The 21,137-nt window shown below is 40.3% G+C and overlaps 1 protein-coding gene and 1 pseudogene across 5 annotated transcripts in view; one reads left to right on the top strand and one right to left on the bottom strand.

Annotated features, from left to right (window-relative positions):
- The window catches only part of ACBD5 (acyl-CoA binding domain containing 5), a 62,279-nt gene that overhangs the window by 37,091 nt on the left and 4,051 nt on the right, over window positions 1-21,137 (top strand). For all 5 annotated transcript variants that reach the window (XM_070433008.1, XM_070433029.1, XM_070432988.1 and 2 more), the window contains 4 exons: window positions 3,473-3,740; window positions 6,659-6,858; window positions 14,014-14,058; window positions 14,382-14,491. In XM_070433008.1, the coding sequence (XP_070289109.1) occupies window positions 3,473-3,740; window positions 6,659-6,858; window positions 14,014-14,058; window positions 14,382-14,491 (623 nt within the window). The remainder of the gene's footprint in view (window positions 1-3,472; window positions 3,741-6,658; window positions 6,859-14,013; window positions 14,059-14,381; window positions 14,492-21,137) is intronic.
- On the bottom strand, window positions 11,006-11,104 carry LOC139001498 (U2 spliceosomal RNA; annotated as a pseudogene).

Below are 21,137 nucleotides of genomic sequence, written 5' to 3'. Positions count from 1 at the left end.
CAGGGCTAAGCTCATTCTTTTAAATATATATATATATATTTATTGATTTCAGAGAGGTAGGGAGAGGGAGAGAGAGATAGAAACATCAATGATGAGAATCATTGATCGGCTGTCTCCTGCACACCACCTACTGGGGATCAAGCCTACAACCTGGGTATGTGCCCTTGACTGGAATCAAACCCGGGACCTTTCAGTCCGTAGGCTGATTCTCTATCCACTGAGCCAAACCAGCAAGAGCAAAGGTTGAGATTTTAAAAGAGCAAATTATTAGCAGTTACTACTTTACAGAAGCTGAAAACAAACCATGTTCTAGAACAGTGGTTCTCAACCTTCTGGCCCTTTAAATACAGTTCCTCATGTTGTGACCCAACCATAAAATTATTTTCGTTGCTACTTCATAACTGTAATGTTGCTACTGTTATGAATCGTAATGTAAATATCTGATATGCAGGATGGTCTTAGGCGACCCCTGTGAAAGGGTCCTTCGACCGCCAAAGGGGTCGCGACCCACAGATTGAGAACCGCTGTTCTAGAATAACCACTTAATGGAATAGATAATGGTTTGGAAGTACTGTTCTGAAACTGAAATTGATATTTGAAGATATGAAATATTATATATATAAATAAACAAATAAAAATAAATAAATGAATATACATATCTATATTTCTGATATTTCAAACCAGAATACCAATGCATACCAGTAGAACATTTGCAATTTTATCAGGTGAGTTAGATTTCTAAGATAAGAGTATAAGAGAGAGAAACATTTTTTTTTTTTTAATATATTTTATTGATTTTTCACAGAGAGGAAGGGAGAGAGAGAGCTAGAAACATCGATGAGAAACATCGATTAAGCTGCCTCCTGCACACTCCCCACTGGGGACGTGCCCGCAACCAAGGTACATGCCCTTGACCGGAACTGAACCTGGGATCCTCCAGTCCGCAGGCCGACGCTCCATCCACTGAGCCAAACTGGCCAGGGCATGCTAGCCTTCTAACACAGTGGTAGAGAGAAACATTTTAGATTTTTTTCTTTCCCCTTTCTTTTATACATTCTCCTTATCTATTAAGCAGTACTTTTCAAATTTTAATGGGGAGCTTGTGATAGTACAGATGCTTGGGCCTGAACCCCAGGTTTTCTCATTTCATAGATCTGGGATGGGACCCACGAATTTACATTTCTAATCAGCTTTCAGTTGATGCTAATGCTGCAGGTCTGCAGACCACACTTTGAGTAGCACCTAAAGCATAAGGAGCCGAAACCGGTTTGGCTCAGTGGATAGAGCGTCAGCCTGTGGACTGAAAGATCCCAGGTTCGATTCCGGTCAAGGGCATGTACCTTGGTTGCGGACACATCCACAGTAGGAAATGTGCAGGAGGCAGCTGATCGATGTTTCTCTCTCATCGATGTTTCTAACTCTCTATCTCTCTCCCTTCCTCTCTGTAAAACGTCAATAAAATATATATTTTTTAAAAAAAGCATAAGGAGCCGAAACCGGTTTGGCTCAGTGGATAGAGCGTCGGCCTGTGGACTGAAAGGTCCCAGGTTCGATTCCGGTCAAGGGCATGTACCTGGGTTGCGGGCACATCCCCAGTGGGAGATGTGCAGGAGGCAGCTGATTGATGTTTCTCTCCCATCGATGTTTCTGACTATCTATCTCTCTCCCTTCCTCTCTGTGAAAAATCAATAAAAAAAAAATATATTTAAAAAAAAAAAAAAAAAGCATAAGGAGCTAGAGTTCTACCAGAATGGGAGGTGTGGGTAGGGGATTGATATTTATTAGTCCCATTTCACCTTTTCCTTGCTTTCATAAAGTAAATTTATTTTCTGCTGCACTGAGAAGATAGAAGCTCTTAGGTTGTTACTCCAACTTCATGCCTGGACACTTACATCTTTGACTTACTGACTCTAAGCTACACCCATTCAGTCTTTGTCACCTTCCCACCTCAAGCCAATTTCTCTAAAATGTATTATATTTTCTCTCACCTCTTTGGGAACCTTCATTTTTTATACCTTCCAGACTATTCCCAACCAATGTCTCTCTTTTGGTTCTTTTTTTTTCTCAAGCTATTATACTTCTTCCATCTTTAAAAGAAAAGACTCTCTGAACCTTCTGATGCCTTGTAAATATTGTCTTATCTCCCTCCTCCCCTTTATAGTCAGGCTTCTTGTTGGTTGTGTTCATTCATGATATTGATTCTCTTCAGATATGTATCATCATGCCTTTGTTGCTAATTTTTGTTTGTTTGTTTGTTGCTAATTTGAATGGATGCTTTACATTTCCCATCTCACTTGAATATCATTAAACAATATTAGCTACTTTGTCCTTGAAAATATTTCCTTGGCTTCCATTACACCATTTTTTAAGGCATATATTCCTAATTATTACTATCTTGGTTTTAACCATCAATTACATGCTAAATACTCTCAAAGTGATATCTCCAAGCTAATAAGACATCTTGCTTAGGAATCTCAATTTTTTTTACTTATCTATAACCACACCATTGTCTCTTTTTGTCCCCTGAATCTCCTTATCCTCTATATTTCTTTTGATGGGTTTCACAAATCATGTAGTCTTTTCCTTTCCCTTACTCCCCACATTCAGTCTTCAAGTCCTATAGATTCTGTAATCTCAAACGTTCTCAAATCATCCTCTATCCCACTACTATGTTATTGGTATATGCTGTCATCATTACCACCATTACCACACTTTGGAATTGGCTTATACTCATCTGTTCTTAAAGTTTTGTGGGTTTTTTTTTTTTTTTTTTTTTTACAGAAAACAAAAGAAATTTATTATCTTATAGTTCTAGAAGTATAGGGAGGCTAGAAATCTGAAATCAAGTTATCAGCAGAGCTGTGCTCCTCTGAAGGCTCCAGTGGACAATCTGTTCCGTGCTTCATCTAGCTCTCCTGGCCCCAAGGGCTCCCTGACTTGGGACCTCCATCTTTACATGGCTACCTCTTCCCTATGTTGTTCTTCAAGTTTTAGTTCATATCATTTCTTCCAGGAAGGCTGTCCTGACAAAGCCCAGTATGAGCTCCTATAACAGCCTTTGTATATCATTTTCATTATACTTACCAAACTATGTTTTAATAATATTCTCTCTTTTGCTAAGAGTAGAAGCCTCTTGCAGAGATTCTCTTTTTTTCATATTTATTCTTACAGTTTAGCATAGTAACTAGGCTAAAGTAGACATTTAAATGTTTCTTGGATGAATGAGCAACTCATGAGAACAATTTATTGCCATAATTTCTCAATTCTTTGTTCATGGATGATTCATTTCTATCCCATTTTTTTCCTACATATAGGAGGCAGAATATGAATTGAAGAATTTGAAATAAAAATAATACTTTCATAATAGCATAAAATTTTTTTTTATAAAAACGGTCATCTATTAACAAGAAAACTTTGTGGTATATAATTTGTGTTTGTAGCTTTTTAATTAAGTCTTGTTTTAAATTTGTAGTCTTTAGATAGCTTTACATCAAACAATGGACCATATCGATATTACTTGGGTGGTGATCCCAATAAGCCCTTGGAAAATTCTGGTTTTCCTGAAGATGTTCAAATTTCTCCTGGAAATGGCAACATTGGGGAGATGCAGGTGGCAGCAGTTGAAGGAAAAGGTGAAGTAAAGCATGGAGGAGAAGATGGCAGAAGTAACAGTGGAGCGCCACACCCTGAGAAACGGGGTGGAGAAAATGAGGAATTCTCTAACGTCAGAAGAGGGAGAGGTGTGTATTCTTTATTTCTTTCTTTCTTTTCTTGTCTTGTCTTGTCTTGTCTTGTCTTGCCTTGTCTTTATAACCTAATTAGCAAAATGGTAGGTTCTAGATTGGAAAAACATTACAACTATCAATTTATAAAGACAATGTTAAAAGTTATCTGTACATAGCATCTGACCATTTTTAAAAATTTCTAGTTCTCTCCTTCTATTCCACAAGGCATAGTGGTGTTTTCTCTAAAAATATGGGGAGGAAGCATTTCTATATTTTTATCTTTTATGCAGTTTTTTGAAGCAGCCAACTTTCACTCCCTGAGTAGCCACTTAGCAGTTCCTCCAACTGTGCTGATGCTTATTTTACTTACTTTTGATAAAAATTAAAATTCTTTGTCTTTTTTACATTTTTTCACTTAAGTCAAAAGATATCACTTAACGTTGACAACTCAGATACATAAAATGTTACAACAAATAAAAGAATATTTAACAATAAAAAAGTAAGCATTAAGAATAATAATGTGGCCCTGGCTGGCTTGGCTCAGTAGATAAAGCGTCGGCCTGCAGACTGAAGGGTCCCAGGTTTGATTCTGGTTAGGGGCACGTTCCTGGGTTGTGGGCTTGGTCCCCGGTGGGGGGTGTGCAGGAGGCAGCCGATCGGTGATTCCCTCTTGTCATTGATGTTTCTATCTCTCTCTCCTTCTCCCTTCCTCTCTGAAATCCATAAAGAAATATATATTTTAAAAAAAAGAAAAAAGAAGAAGAATGTGATGAGGTAATAGAGAGTTGAATAGGGAAGAAAAGTAAATAATTGTTCATAGTAAGGAATGAATAGGTATTGTCAAAAAAGAGAATTAATGTAAAGACAAATGCCATGTTATCTCACTTATGTGGAATTTAAAAAACAAACAAAAACAAGCTCATAAATACAGAGAACAAATTGCAGATGGGTGGTTCCCAGAGGTGGAAAGAGGGCAAAATGGGTGAAGGTGGTTGAAAGGTACAAACTTTTAGTTATAAAATAAATAAGTCATGGAGATGTAATATACAATGTGACTATAGTTAAATGATTCTTTATTATATATTTGAAAATTACTAAGAGAATAGATCTTAAAAGTTCTTATCACAAGAAAACAAATCTGTAACTACATATGGTGACGGATGTTAACTAGACTTATTGTGGTGATCATTTCGCAATATATACAAATACCAAATCATTATGTTGTACACCTAAAATAAAAGGAAAATCCCTGTTTAATTTTATGAGGTCATAAAACATTAAAGGATTATCCGTGAATTTGGTTGAAAAAAAACCTACATAAAACAAATTAAGACATGGTTTTGTGAATACTGCTGCTTTAGGGTTCCAGGATGCTGAAGGGCAATGAGGTAGATAATTTTCAGTTTATTGTGGAAAACAAAACAAGCAGCCCTAGCCGGTTTGGCTCAGTGGATACAGCGTCGGCCTGCACACGCAAGGATCCCAGGTTCAATTCCCGTCAAGGGCATGTACCTTGGTTGCAGGCACATACCCAGTAGGGAGTGTGCAGGAGGCAGCTGATCGATGTTTCTCTCTCATTGATGTTTCTAATTCTCTATCCCACTCCCTTCCTCTCTGTAAAAAAAATCAATAAAATATATTAAAAACAAACAAACAAAAACAACAAGCAAAACTTACCCATTATATTAGCAAATGTAAAAACTTAAAGTATTTCATTTCTGCAAAGGTAGGGTAGCATGGTGGTAACTTTTATACATTGCAGTACAGAACATCTCAGCCTTTCTAAAAAATAGCTTGGCAACACTCGTGAGGAACTGCCACAGAGTTGTTAACCCTTGACCCAATAATTCTTCAAATCTTTCTGTCCTAAAAAAATCAGCAGAAATCTAGACAAGAATTTATATACAAAGACATTTATTTCAATGTTATTTGTAATTGCAAAAATTTGAATTGATCGTAACTATCCAAAAGCGGATAATAAGATTGAATAAATTACTTCATGTCTTACTAGGGAATTTATGCAGCCATTTCAATATTTTTGGAATAAAATTCAATGATTATAAATGTTTATAGTATTTTTTTAAAGTAGGATACAAAATCATGTATAAGGGGTAATGCCAATTCTGTAAATATATGCATAGAAAAAATAAATGGATATATAGTAACATTTTTATAGTAATGAGATTTTAATATTTATACAAATGTAATGGAATTTATAATAAGAAAAGCATTTTATTTTTATATTATTTTTAAAACATTTTTTGTTTCTATTTATTTTATTATTATTAATATATATTTTTTATTGATTTCAGAGAGGAGGGAGAGGGAGAGAGAGATGGAAACATCAATGAGAATCATTGATCGGCTGCCTCTTGCATGCCCCCTATTGGGGATCAATAGATCAATGCTCAACCGCTCCAGGCGTGTGCCCTTGACTGGAATTGAACCTGGAGCACTTTAGTCCACAAGACGATGCTCTATCCACTGAGTCAAACCAGCGAGTGCCAAGAAAAGCATTTTAAATCACTTGAGAGACTTACAGTGACCAGAACGGAAAATATAGCTATTTAATATAGTTTTTAATACTCTAAAGAAAGTCTTCAAATATTTCCAATCTTGTTACTTTTAGTAAAGAATTTTTGAGAATGCACCCTGAATATGTATATATCATTTGTGAATTATATGCATTTAGTCATGTACTAGTATATTAAGTACATTATAAAACCTTAAACAAAAATCTAAGAATATATCAATATAAATAGAAGTGTACATATCTATTCTTTGACCCGAGTAATTTATTTTGTGTAGTTCCTGATTGCTCCCACTCCACTTAGGAGAGTTAGATCTTAAATAATAGGAAAATAAATAAAACACACCATTTCTACTTTTACAGGAATAACTTAAAACTAACCTCTTTTGCTCTCTTAAAATAGGACATAGGATGCAACATTTGAGCGAAGGAACCAAGGGTCGACAAATGGGAAGTGGAGGTGATGGGGAACGCTGGGGTTCAGATAGAGGAACAAGAGGCAGCCTCAATGAGCAAATTGCTCTTGTGCTCATGCGACTGCAGGAGGACATGCAGAACGTCCTTCAAAGACTTCATAAACTGGAAACACTAACAGCTTCGCAGGTAAGCTTCCAAGTATATCTTCTACTTGTTGATGTTTTGAAACTGTATAATCTATATTGATCAGATTTACAGAAATCAATGTATTTTAATGATTAAAAAATAAATAGGACCTACTTTCGAAAATATTACTTCAAACTGACCCAAAAGCTAAATGCCAGTTAAAATAATAGTAAAATTTTAGTGTAAAATTAGCAGTACCATTTTGGAGGAAGGATAGGTTGTTTGGTGGTAGGAGAATAAGAACTTTAAAAATAATTTAATTTAAGTAATTAATAAATAGATCATACCTAATGCCCTAGAGTTCATCCTTAAAGAGTCATTCTTTTGTAGTAAATATTGTCCTCTACCTTGACCTCTTTTTTTTTTTTTTTTTTTTAATATATCTTATTGATTTTTCACAGAGAGGAAGGGAGAGAGATAGAGTCAGAAACATCGATGAGAGAGAAACACCGATCAGCTGCCCCCTGCACATCCCCCACCGGGGATGTGCCTGCAACCCAGGTACATGCCCTTGACCGGAATCAAACCCGGGACCTTTCAGTCCGTAGGCCCGACGCTCTATCCACTGAGCCAAACCGGTTTCGGCTATCTTGACCTCTTTTAAAAATGCTGTAGAGCTCTGACTGGTGTGGCTTAGTGGTTGAGCATTGATCTATGAACCAGAAGGTCACGGTTCAATTTCTAGTCAGGGTACTTGCCTGGGTTGTGGGCTCAATTCCTGATCCCTGGCCGGGCATGTGCAGGAAGCAGCCCATCAATGTTCCATTCTAGCATCGATGTTTTGCTCTCTCTCTCTCCCTCTCCTTTCCTCTCTAAAAATCAATAAAACAATGAAATCTTTTTAAAAAAAAATGCTGTAAAGATATGTTAAGTTACTGATTCTTTTTGTTGTTGTTAATCCTTACCCAAGGATATGTTTCCATTGATCTTTTTAGAGAGAGTGAAAGAGAGAGGAGAAGACAGAGAAACATCAATGTGAGAGAGACACATTGATTAGAGTGATGTTTCTCATTCCTTGATGTTTCTATCTCTCTCTCCCTCCCTTCCACTCTCCCTAAAAATCAATGGAAAAAATAGCCTCTAGTGAGGATTAACAAAACAGAAAAAGAAAGAAAATTCACTCGAAAAGGAGATTCAAATGTGTGTGCCCCAAGGAGGGCTGCCCCTACCCAGGTTTTAATGACTACCTCTCTACTGAAAGCTCAGTATTTCCAAAGAAACTATATGACAGCAACTTTATGAATCTGGGCAAACTTGATACAGAAAAATAGTCACAAAAAGTAATACATTAAGAGTAGTCATTTGGACTTACTTAACAGGTCTGCTCTTAGTATTTAACTCATGGATAATTTATTATTATTTCACATTTTAATTGTATTTCTTTTTAAAACATTTACATTGACTTGAGAGAGAAAGGGAGAGGGAGAGAGAGAGATAGAAGCATCAACGCTAAGAGAGAATAATCGATCAGCTGCCTCCTGCATGCCCTCTACTGAGGATCGAGCCCACAACCTGGGCATATGCCCTGACCAGGAATCAAACTGTCAACCTCTTGGTTGACTGATGCTCAATCAATTGTACCACACTGGCCGGATGGAGTCCTTGTCTTTTTTAAAAAAGATTCTGACAGATTAAGGACTTTCCCCCTTAAATTTTGCATAATTCATTTGTATGAATGAAAATTTGCATAAATAGCCCAGCCAGGGCAATTCTCTAGATATTTTATTCTTTTAAGTATATTAAAAATAAAATTTTAGCCCTGGCTAGTTAGCTCAGTTGATTAGAGCATTGTCCTAATATGCCAAAGTTGGGATTTAATCTCTGGTCAGAGCATACACAAGAAGCAACCAATAAATGCATAAATAAATAGAACAACAAATCAATGTTTCTCTCTCTTTGACAAGTATCATTGAGTTTTTTCTTTAACAGTATATATGGATAAATATCATTAAAGCAAAAAATTATGGTGCTTATTATATAAGTACTAGAGGCCCCATGCACGAAATTCTTGCATAGGTGGCGTCCCCAGGCCGGGTTGGCAATCAGGGCCGATCAGGTTCCCAGCCTCCCCATCTCCCCCCTCCTTCCCTCACCACCCGTGTCTGCTGCCACCCACCCCCAGTTCCCGGGAACTGGCCCTGATCAGGCGATCAGGACCTACCGCGGTGGGTAGGGACTGGGAGGTTGCTGGAGGCCCCAATCAGGTGATCGGCCTGCCGGCTGGGGGGAGGAACCAACTACCACTGCAGCAGACGGGCAGCAGGCTGATTGGGGACTGCTGGCCAGGGGAGGGGTGAGGGGAGGGACCCGGGAGATTGGCTGCTGGCCCCAAGGAGGGAGCTGGCCCTCAGCCACCCTGGGAAAGGGGCCACGTCTGCCGCCACCCACCCCCGATTGGTTCCCCGTCCCAGCCTGGGGGCCCAGCCCAATCAGGCAATCGGAGACTGCCTGCCAGGGGGAGGGACCAGGAGGTTGGCAGGCAGGCTCCATTGGCGATCGGAGCCTGCGGGCTGGGAGCAGCTCCTGTGTTGAGCGTCTGCCCCCTAGTGGTCAGTGCGCATCATAGCAACCGGTCATTCCGTTGTAATGGTCGCTTAGGCTTTTATCTACACTAATAAAAGAGAAACATGGTAATTAGCATACGACCGCTACCCTTTTCATTGGCTAATCAGTTAATATATGCGAATTAACTGTCAGCCAAGATGGCGGCCGGCAGCCAGGCACTGAAGCGAGCATGAGGCTTGCTTGCTGCGGACTCCAACGTTCCCCGCCTCACTTGCCAGCCTCTCAGCTGCAAGTCTAAGCAACTATGTACTATGTTGCAAATAAGAAGGTAAACAAAACCCCAGAAACCAGCCGGACTGAAACCCAGCCGGACCGAAACATTGTATCGATGTTTTCAGCAGCGAGGCCTCAGAGCTAAAGCTGGCCCAGAATAAAAAAAAAAAAAAAGAAGAAAACAAGGAGCGGTTGGGAGCTTCAGTCACTTGCCACCCGGAAAAAAGCCCTCAGCCCCTCACCCAGACTGGCCAGGCACCCCAGGGGACCCCCACCCTGGCCAGGGGACCCCCACCCTGATCCAGGACACCCTTCAGGGCAAACCAGCCAGCCCCCACCCGTGCACCAGGCCTCTATCCTATATAGTAAAAGGGTAATATGCCTCCCGGCAGCGGGATCAGCGGAGCAGTGAGGTTCCCGGCACCGGGATCAGCGTGACAGGGGGCAGCGCCTAAACCCCCTGATCGCCCTGCGGCTCTGTGAGTGACAGGGGGCGGGGCCACAACCTCCCTATCGGCCCTGCTCTGTTCGTGACAGGGGAAGGCACCCCAACCCCCTGATCAGCCCTACTCTGTGCCTGATAGGGGGAGCTCCCCAACCCCCTGTTGGGCACTGCTCTGTGAGTGACAGGGGGCAGCGCCCCAACCCCCTGATCGGCCCTGCTCTGTGCATGACAGGGGGCGGCACCCCAACTCCCCAATCGGCCCTGCTCTGAGCCTGACCAGGGGCTGCACTTAGGGATTGGGCCTGCCCTCTGCCACCCAGGAGCAGGCCTAAGCCAGCAGGTCATTATCTCCTGAGGGTCCCAGACTGCGAGAGGGCACAGGCCGGGCTGGGAGACCCCCCTCCCCCCGTCCCCCGAGTGCACAAATTTTTGTGCACCGGGCCTCTAGTATATATATAGATTGCCAGTTACTTTTTAGTTGTAAGCAAGTGCCTTTGGGAATCTTCATTTGCCTTTCCAGAGCATTTGTTACTTAGAAAAAAAATTTACTTATAGTTGCATTTATTCTGATTCTGTCTTAGTATTTGTTAGTAGTTGCTGATTTGCTCACCTTGAGTTCCTTTCTAAATCATATTGACTTATGAGACCTTGGATAAATCATCAGATACCTGGGAGCTCAACTTTGTAAATCTACCCTCTATTTCTTTTTTAAAAAAACATTTTTTAAAATATATTTTATTGATTTTTGACAAAGAAGAAGGGAGAGGGATAGAGAGTTAGAAACATCGATGAGAGAGAAACATTGATCAGCTGCCTTCTGCACACCCCCTACTGCGGATGTGCCTGCAACCAAGGGACATGCCCTTCACCGGAATCAAACCTGGGACCCTTCAGTCAACAGGCTGGCACTCTATGCAAACTGGTTAGGGCTACCTTCTATTCTTTTTTTTTTTTTCGTATCAGATATTAAACTGATAAGAACAGATACTACACTTGATCTTAGCCAAAAGGCCGAGAAGCGATACCTTCTATTTCTTAAGCCTGGAGAAGTGCCATTAAAGTGAATTTCTTGGTTAGATATTATTATGCCTGCAAGGTACTATTACAAGAGCGTTATAAAAATCTTTACCTTTTCTGGATTGTTTCTACATTTGCAACTTGAGTATACTAGAACTGTAACTTCTTTAACACCTTAATGGTCTGAAGACTTAGTGCAACATCCAGAGAAAATTAATTTAGTTTTACCTGTAAGGTTTAGTCAAACTGGGCCACACACATTTGCCAGCAGCAGGCTCCCTCCCACCCTGGGTCTTAGCACTTGCTGTTCTCTCTGCACAGAAGTTACCCACATAGCTTACAATTGTTCTTTGTTTAGGTCTTTGCTCAAATTTCAGCAAAGCCTTCTTGGGCCACTCCTGCTTCTAAGCTTTCCCTCCTCCAATATGTCTCATCTCCCTTCTCTGTTTTATTTTTCTTTATGACATTTATCACTACCTGACATACAGTATATTTTACTGATTTATTTGTTATTACCTGTAGCCTTCCATTAGAATATAAGCTTCATTAGGTCAGCGATTTTTGTCACTTTGCTCAATGCCCAGAATAGTGACTACTACATAATAGACACTCAGTAAATTTTTATTGAATGAATCAATGAATGATCTCATTAATCTTCATAATCTTTATTTCTCTGAAGTTATAATTAATGGAGAAACTGGAATAATAAGTTTCTAACATCTAGCCTAAAGAAACTTGTGTTTGGGATGAGCTTTGTTTCCTAAATTAGTTTCAAATTTTTCTCATTAATATACTTCTCATTAAAAAAACCTGCAATATGCCCGACCACCATGGCTCAGTGGCTGAGCATCAGCCTATGAACCAGGAGGTCACCAGTTTGATTCCTGGTCAGGGCACATGTCTGGTTTGCAGGTTCCATCCCCAGGGCAGGAGGCAGCCAATCACTGATTCTCTCTCATTATTATTATTTTTTCTCTCTCTCTCATTATTGATATTTCTATCTGTCTCTCTCCTTTCCTCACTGAAATAAAAAATATATTACAAAATAAGAAAAAAATAAAAACCTACAATCCTCCCCCCCCCCAAGGTAATTATGTGAGGTGTTAATTAACTTGAGTATGGTAATCATTTCCTAATGCCTCATTTATATGAGGCATGTGGCCAACTGGCTGCAAGTTTGCCATGCCTGTCCTAATGTATATGTATATCAAATCTTCAAGTTGTATATTTTAAATAAATATAATTTTATTTGTCAATTATACCTAAATGAAGCTGGAAAAAAGTTAAAACCTATAACACTAATAATACATTTTTCAAATTTATCAATATCTCTTTTGCTATAACTTATTATGGAGTTCCAAAAACACATCTTTGGATATCATTTATATAATCTTTACAATTTTTTTAAATTTTTAATCCTCACCTGTGGATATACTTTTTCCATTGATTTTTTGGAGAGAGTAGAAGGGAAAGAGGGAAGGAGGAAGAGAGATAGAAAAAAATTGGTGAGTGAGAAATATATTGCTTTCTCCCTCATGCACCCTGACCAGGGCCCAGGATCAATCCTGCAACCTAGGCACGTGCCCTTGACTGGGAATCACACCTGAGACCCTTTGGTCCATGGGCGATTCTAACTGTTTAGCAATACTCGTCAGGGCTAATCTTTACATTTTTAATTAATGATGAAGACTGCAGTTCTCAAGTGTTTTTGTAAATTTGTAGTTTGTATGGAAATTAAGATTTCTAACCAACTGGCCAGATAGCTCAGTTGGTTAGAACGTCATTCTGATACACCAGGGTTGTGAGTTCGATCATCCGTCAGGGCACATACAAGAAACAACCAATGAATGCATAAGTGTAACAACAAATCAATAATTTTTTCTCTCTTCCCTTTCTTTCCCTCTTTCTCTCTAAAAATCAATAAATAGCTCTGGCTGGTGTGGCTCAGTTCGTTGGGTGTTGTCCTGTGCACCTTAAGATTGCAGATTCGATTCCCGGTTAGGGCATGTATCCAAATTGCAGGCTTGATCCTCAGTAGGAGGCATGCAGGAGGCAGCGGATTTTTTTGCTCACATCGATATTTTTTTTTCTCTCTCTCCCTTTTCCTTCCTCTCTCTCTAAGTCAATAAAAATATTTTTAAAATAAAAAAATCCATAAATTCATGAGAAAAGTTGATTAGGTAATTAAAAAAGAATGTAAAATAAGTAATGGTTTAGGTTAATTTAAGGTGTTTTTTTTGTTGTTGTTGTTGCTTTAAACGTTTTTATTGATTTCAGAGAGAAAGAGAGAGGGAGAGAGAGACAGAAACATCCATGATGAAGAGAATCATCGGTTGGTTGCCTCCTGTATGCCCTCTCCTGGGGATCCAGCCTGACTGGGAACCAAACTGAGACCTCCTGGTTCATAGCTCAACGGTCAACCTACTGAGCCATACCATCCGGGCAATAGAAGATTTTGATGATTTCTAAAATTTAAAATATAAAACGTCAAAAGTATTTATTAGGCTAGTAATTTCAGGGACCTTAAAAAATGCTAGGGACCTTGTCATTTGGTCAATATGGTTTTCAGGATAATCAAATCATAACAGAAGAAGAGAGAATAAACTAATTTCAGTTTTGTTTTTAAGATAGGAAATTGAAAAATTACTGTAGCCCTATCTGGTTTGGCTCAGAGGATAGAGTGTTGGTCTGTGGACTGAAGGGTCTGGGTTTGATTCCCTGCAAGGGCACATGCCTGAGTTGTGGACTCGCAGTAGGGGCATGCAGGAGGCAGCTGATCAGTGATTCTCATCATTGATGTTTCTATCTCTCTCTCCCTTCCTCTCTGAAATCAATAAAAATATATTTTTAAAAAAGAAAAATTACTGTATTTTTCTTATTTATCAAAGCTAAATCACTTTCATTTGTATTTATAGGCAAAATCATCAACTTTACAGACTAGTAATCTGCCTCCCTCACAGGTAAGAAATCTTTTTTAAATCTAAGAGCCAGGGTTTCAAGTAAGTTACAGTTAATTTAGATTATATCAAGCCCTTAAAGAATTCCAGATGACATCTACCCTTTAGGACTTTGAAATTAAAAGCATATATTTATTTTGTGTTTATTTAAGTCTGAACTACTCCTGAAAGTTTATTTGCCAAATTATTGTCTGAAATACAGATTATCCTCCTCTCTTTATCAGGTGATTTATTATTAGTTATATATTTTCAGAATTATGAATTGTTTTTAAGTTTATACATACAATATGTAATAGATTGCTGACCAGCTTATTTTATTTTGTTAGAGATCATCGTGGTGGCCCTTCGAGATGTCTCCGGGTGCATTAACCTTTGCTATCGTATGGCCTTTTATTGCCCAGTGGTTGGTGTATTTATATTATCAAAGAAGGAGAAGGTAATATTATAGTTTTATAATTCAAAGTGGTGCATAAACTCTTAATAAAGAAGAGCCTTTAGCTGCAGTTAAAAGGATAGGCTCATTTCATAGATATATTGCCATAATGAATGTTGTACTGATCCTGAGATTGAAATTATTTTGGAAATGCTACACAGTGGGTTTCTAGGTACTTGTTGGACTTAAGCCTTTTTTCACTTGAGAGTATATGGTGGATTTATGCACCTTTGATTTAAGCAACAATAACAAAATGGTTATAGGCTTACTTTTATGGCTTATGAAGAAACAATGTTCTTGAAGTCTGATCTTTATTTTGGGCCCTTTACTAATAAAAAGGACAATGGAGCCCTGGACAGTATTGCTGAGGGTTAGAGTGTCAGCCCTTGGACCAATAAAGGGCACATACCTGGGTTGCAGGTTCGATCACTGCACCAGTCAGGGCAGGTGTAGGAAGCAACCAATCAATGTGTCTCTCACATCAATGTTTCTCTCTTCCTCCCTTCTACTCTCCCTAAAAATCAATGGAAAAAATATCCTCAGGTGAGAATTAAAGAAAAAAAAAGGACAACGTATAGGTAAAAAAACAAACAAACAAAAAAACCCTGCATGCTCTCTATACCTTTGAAATATAGATATTGATTTTCAGAAAATGCTCAGCTTGTAGTTGAACATTCTCTAGAAATAGGGATTATTCTTATTTGAGGGCCAGGAATTCCAGTTTGGGATGCTAGGAGGTAGCTCAGATAAATCTGAGAATAAGAAATTGCAATTCTTGAAAGTGCTCTGAGATTATCTAGGTTAGGAATACCTGAGGCCAAAACTCTTGGGTTCAAGAAAATCCTTAAAACACTTTTTTGGGCACTATATAAACTGAGTTACTTTCCATGGATGGGCCCATAGAAAATTGCTTACCTCACTGCTGGCCTCACTGATTATGTTTTTGTATTTTGTCACCATTTCCCATTAAGTGACAACAGATGGGGAAAAGAAATAGGGAACTTAATAATAAGATTTTGAGTGCAGTAGAAATAAATTTAAAAAAAAATGCAGGTTTACATAATAATGGGTGTGTTGTTCCTCTACCAAAGAACCCAAGTTTCTAATTATTACATTTGATAACAAAAGCAAAAACCAAACATTTGCCCTTCTCTGTGGAGGGATTATCAGACAGTAGTATAAATGCTCCAGTTATCCTATCTAATAAAAGGCTAATATGCAAATAGACCGAACGTTGGAACAACTGGTTGCTATGACGTGGGCTGACCACCAGGGGGTATGCGTGGAACATGGCGGGTGTCAGTTGCAGCAGGATGGTGAAGCAGGTGAGCGGAACTGCCAGACCAAGGCAGGGTGCCGGTCGCTGTCATTGGGGCAAGCCTCTGGTGGTTACTGAAAATTCTTTGTTCCCATGTGCCATGGTCCCATCCGGTACTCTCGCTTGCTGCTGGAACCGGCCCTGCTCGCACCCACTGCTGGTGCTGGAGCCACCACTTGCACCCACTGCTGGTGCCGGGCACCGGTCCCGATCGCTTGGCGCCATCAGTGGATGCAAGCGGGTGCTGCTCACACCTGCTGATGGTGCTGGCCCCACTCACACCTGCTTCTGGCACTGGCCCCAATTGCTCCATGCCTTCAGCAGATGCAAGCGAGGCTGGCACTGTCAGCGCGTGGGAGTGGCAGTGGTGGGAATGAGACTGCTGGCAGACGGGGCTAGGGGCCATGGCAGGAGGGGCCGGGCAGGGGTGTGGAGGATGGGCCGAGACCTGCCCCTGTGCCCATTGCAGCCTCACGGCCCACAGTTCCTTTTTTTTTTTTTTTTTTAATATATTTTATTGATTTCTCCTACAGAGAGGAAGGGAGAGGGAGAGGGATAGCAAGTTAGAAACATCGATTCAGCCACCTTCTGCACGCCTCCCACTGGGGATGTGCCCGCAACCCAGGTACATGCCCTTGACTGGAATCGAACCTGGGACCCTTGAGTCCGCAGGCCGACACTCCATCCGCTGAGCCAAACCAGCTAGTGCGCCCACAGCTCCTTTTAAGGTGCACGAATTCGTGCACTGGGCCCCTAGTATATGTGTGTGTGTGTGTGTGTGTGTGTGTGTGTGTGTGTGTGTATTTAAATACTAGAGGCCTGATGCATGAAATTCATGCAAGAGTGGGTCTTCCTTCCCCTGGCTGCTGGCACCGGCTTCCCTCTGGCACACGGGACCTGGGCTTCCTCTGGCCGCCAGCATGCACCTGGGGTCTGGGCTTCCCTCACAGCCCCGGCTTCATCCAGAAGGTCACTCCAGAAGAGTGTCTGGAAGGACATCCTGTCTAATTAGCATATTACACTTTTATTATTATAGACTAGAGGCCCGGTGCATGAAATTCGTGCACGGGTAAGGTCCTTAGGCCTGGCTGGCGATCAGGACCGATCTGTGGGGCGACCCACAAGGTGATCAGGGGGCTCCTGCTGGCACCCGCCTTGGCCGGCCTGATGCTGCACGCTCACCAGCCCTGCTCCCCATTGCTGCCAGTCACCTCCCTTGGCTGACCTGAGGCCTGTGGGCTGGGGCAGCTCCTGCATTGAGCATCTGCCCCCTGGTGGTCAGTGCACATCATAGCAACCAGTTGTTCCACTGGTTGTTCTGCTGTTTGGTCAGTTTGCATATTAGGCTTTTATTATTGAGGATATTTTATTGATTTCAGAGAGGAAGTGAGAGGGAGAGAGAGATAGAAACATCAGTGATGGGAGAGAATCATTGATCAGCTGCCTCCTGCACATCCACAATCTTGGCATGTGCCCTTGATCGGAATTGAACCCGGGACCCTTCAGTTCGCAATCCAGTGCTCAATCTGCTGAGCCAATCTGGCTAGGGCTCGTTATATTTTATAGTAGAGAAACTGAAATGCTTGTGACATTAGGTGAATTGTTTCAGTCTTCTTTGTTCTCTGCTTTATGTTCCCAAATGAACCAAATATGCTTTTTTATATACCTGCCCACTTGAAAAACTTTAGTAGGATTTCAGAGGCATAATTTGCTTTCCCAATATTATTTACTCCCTTCCTACTTCTCTTGTGTATGTGTCATTTCAGTTGTTAACATATAGACCTTACTTTAAATCCTTTCTTCTTTAATACGTTTTACATTTCTCCTACAGTGGTTGGCTAAAGTGTTTTAAATTCTGATTTCCCTGATAACAGGAAGAAAAAAGAACCAAACCTTTTCAACATGCAGTAATTTAAGCTTCAGGGAACAGTGGCACTAAAGCCAGGTGTTTACATATTTTGCAATGCATTTCAAAGTTCCCTTTCATGTTTCCTATGTAGAAAGTGGGAGTTGGAGGGTAGAGAAATTTGGCATAAGACAAATAACTTACTTTGGTTAATAATTTATGTCCAAGATTAAGGCATCTTGTCACTTTATTAAAGGCTGAAAAAGCAAACTATACTTTGCTTCAGCAGTCACCCAAAATAGCAGTTTTTCTAAAATTATATTTAAAAAATATTCTTTACCAGTAGACGTATACACAATTTCTCCTAAATATCCCATTATTTATAGATGTCTCTGAATGAAGAAATTTTCCCCTATTTTTAATTTTCTACTTTGTTGTTATTGAATTTTTATCAAATTTTCTGTTGTATGTTAGGTGTTTAGTTCTTCCAAATTGCAAGTCATGTAGCACTGCGTAACTGCATTTGGATGAAATATAGTGTTTTTATGTATTATTTGCTTATATATGTAACAAATTAACTGGTGTTCTAGATAGAGCCATGTTTGATTTTGAAATAAATTTTTGCCTTAGGGGGATTTAGGCAAGGTTTGATCTGGCAGGGTTTAACAATATTTAATCTGACGTTTCAGGAATAAAAATTAGAGACCAGTGTGTATGGTTTGGAGGAGCTAGGTCTGTTTTGGAGATGAAAAGGAAGATCAAGAATCCTGTTAAGAAGGGAAAAGTGTGAGCAGGAGATGATTTGCCCTACTCATAATAGGGACCATCCTGTACCTCATCCCCTACTACAGTGTGTGGTATGTAGTAAGCTTTCAGAACCGTGTGCTGAAGCTCACTATTGGCAGGATGGCAAACTGAAGTGCCATAGGATATGAAAAAGCTTTAATTTTATCTAATAAATGTGCATCTGGACTCAAACAGACACACTGAGATAATCCTATACATATGGAACATAAATGGCTATTTTGTGGTGAGCTTTAAAACATTTTTTTAACATTAATAGTAATAAGGTCCACTGCTTGAACCCTCTCCACACCCCCTAGGAGAGAAGAATGTAAATTTAAAAGTAAAAGAGATTTCTCACATTACTTTGCAGTGGATTAGAAAAATCTTCTTTCTGTATGTGATATGAAGATGAAGAATACTTGCAAACCTGTTCAGAAATAGGCCCTGAACAGTCTCCTGTAGTGCCACCTCTCCCCAGTTACCTAACCTCATAATTCTGCTATTAAAATTATCCATGAGTGGGATGGAAAGTGATGGGTGGAGGTGGAAGAGAGCATAGAGGTGATAAAAGGTGATAGAAAAAATAAAGTACAATTAAAATGTACCCAGCTGGTGTTGCTCAGTGGTTGAGCGTCGATCCATGAACCAGGAGGCCACACTTTGATTCCTGGTCAGGGCACATGCCTGAGTTGTGGGCTTGATTTCCAGTAGGGACCATGCAGGAGTCAGGCAATTGATAATTCTCTCTCATCATTGATGTTTCTATCTCTATCTTCCTCTCCCTTCCTCTCTCTGAAATAAATAAAAATATATTGTAAAAAGAAATACAATTGCTGAAACCGGTTTGGCTCAGTGGATAGAGCGTCGGCCTGCGGACTGAAAGGTCCTAGGTTCGATTCCGGTCAAGGGCATGTACCTGGGTTGCGGGCACATCCCCAGTAGGAGATGTGCAGGAGGCAGCTGATTGATGTTTCTAACTCTCTATCTCTCTCCCTTTCTCTGTAAAAAATCAATAAAATATATTAAAAAAAAAAAAAAAAAAAAAAAAGAAAGAAAAAAAAGAAATACAATTAAAATGTGAAAAAAAATAGCTCTAACTGGTTTGGCTCAGTGGATAGAGCGTCGGCCTGCAGACTCAAGGGTCCCAGGTTCGATTCCGGTTAAGGGCATGTACCTTGGTTGCGGGCACATCCCCAGTAGTGGGTGTGCAGGAAGCAGCTGATCGATGTTTCTAACTCTCTATCCCTCTCCCTTCCTCTCTGTAAAAAATCAATAAAATATATTTTTAAAAAATAAAATTTGAAAAAGGGAAAATAATAGTAATAATGATAATAATAATAAATTATCTATGACTTAAATACTAAAAGCAGACCTGTTAAGTCCAAATGACTACTCTTAATGTATTACTTTTTCTGACTATTTTTCTTTATCAGTCTGCTCAGATTAATAAATTTGCTGTCATATAGTTTCTTTGGAAATACTGAGCTTTCAGTAGAAATATAGTCATTAAAAACTAAGTAGGGCCCTGGCTGGTTTGGCTCAGTGGATAGAGCATCGACCTAAGGACTGAAGGTTCCCAGGTTCGATTTTGCGATTTTGGTCAAGGGCACATGCTCGGGTTGTGGGCTCGATCTCTAGTAGGGGCATGCAGAAGGTAGCTGATCAATGATTCTCTCTCATCATGATGTTTCTATCTCTCCCTCTTCCTTTCTGAAATCAATAAAAATATATTAAAATACACACACACACACACACACACACACACCTGGGAAAGGCGAGCCCTCCTTGTAGCACACCCACTTGAATCTCCTTTTCAAGTGAATTTTCTTGTGTGGTTTTTTGTTGTTGTTAATCCTCACTCAAGGATATTTTTTTCCATTGATTTTTAGAGAGAGAGGAAGGGAGGGAGGGAGAGAAAGAGAAAGAGATGATTGGTTGCCTCCAAAACGTCCCCCATTTGGGGCCGGGGAATCAAACCTGCACCACAGGTATACATCCTTGACGAGGAATCGAACTGGCAACCCTTCAATGTGCAGGCCAACATTCTAACCATTGGACAACACCTGCCAGGGCTTGAGTGAAGTCTCTTTATCCTAAAACTCTACCGGTCCCTAGAAGACTTGGAGACTTGTGACCAGGGGAGCAATGGGCATTGGCAACTTCTTCTGGGCTAACCCCCTGGCCCAGTCCTCACGGCCCCTTTTTCTCTGACTTTCCAGTGAGCCGATAGCAGCCCCACCTTGGCTCACTTCTGTCCTTGTGACTTTTACTTCTTGGTGAGTCAAAGCAGCGCTGCCTAGGCTCTCTCCTGTTGCTTCTTTTATCTTAAGCCCTTCCTTGTTTCACTGTCCCCAGCTTCAATAAACGTACTCCTAAAAAAATAATCACCCAAAATTAGGCAGGGGTGGAGAGGATCTCAGGAGAAACACTCTTCAGTGGGGCCTGGTGAAGATGGCACCGGCCCAAAAAGGCAGGCCCGTGCTTCTGAGGAGGAAAAAGAATCTCAGCAGTACAACCAGAGTAGAGTTCAATGGGCTAGGGCAGAATTTTATTCCTATTCCCTTATTTGTTGTTTTTTGTATATTTTCTTCCCTATCACACCATACCCTGCATTTTGCAAGTTAATTCAAAAAAAAAGGAGAGAGAGATTTCATTAAAAGGCTGAAAAACATTCTAAAGTTCTGAAGAGAGTGATGTCC

The sequence above is a fragment of the Myotis yumanensis genome, unplaced genomic scaffold, assembly GCF_028538775.1.
Source record: "Myotis yumanensis isolate MYYU_CA2020_CCGP unplaced genomic scaffold, mMyoYum1.0.hap1 SCAF_1, whole genome shotgun sequence".
Classification (NCBI taxonomy): Eukaryota; Metazoa; Chordata; class Mammalia; order Chiroptera; family Vespertilionidae; genus Myotis; species Myotis yumanensis.
This window is presented reverse-complemented; position numbering and strand designations above follow the sequence as displayed.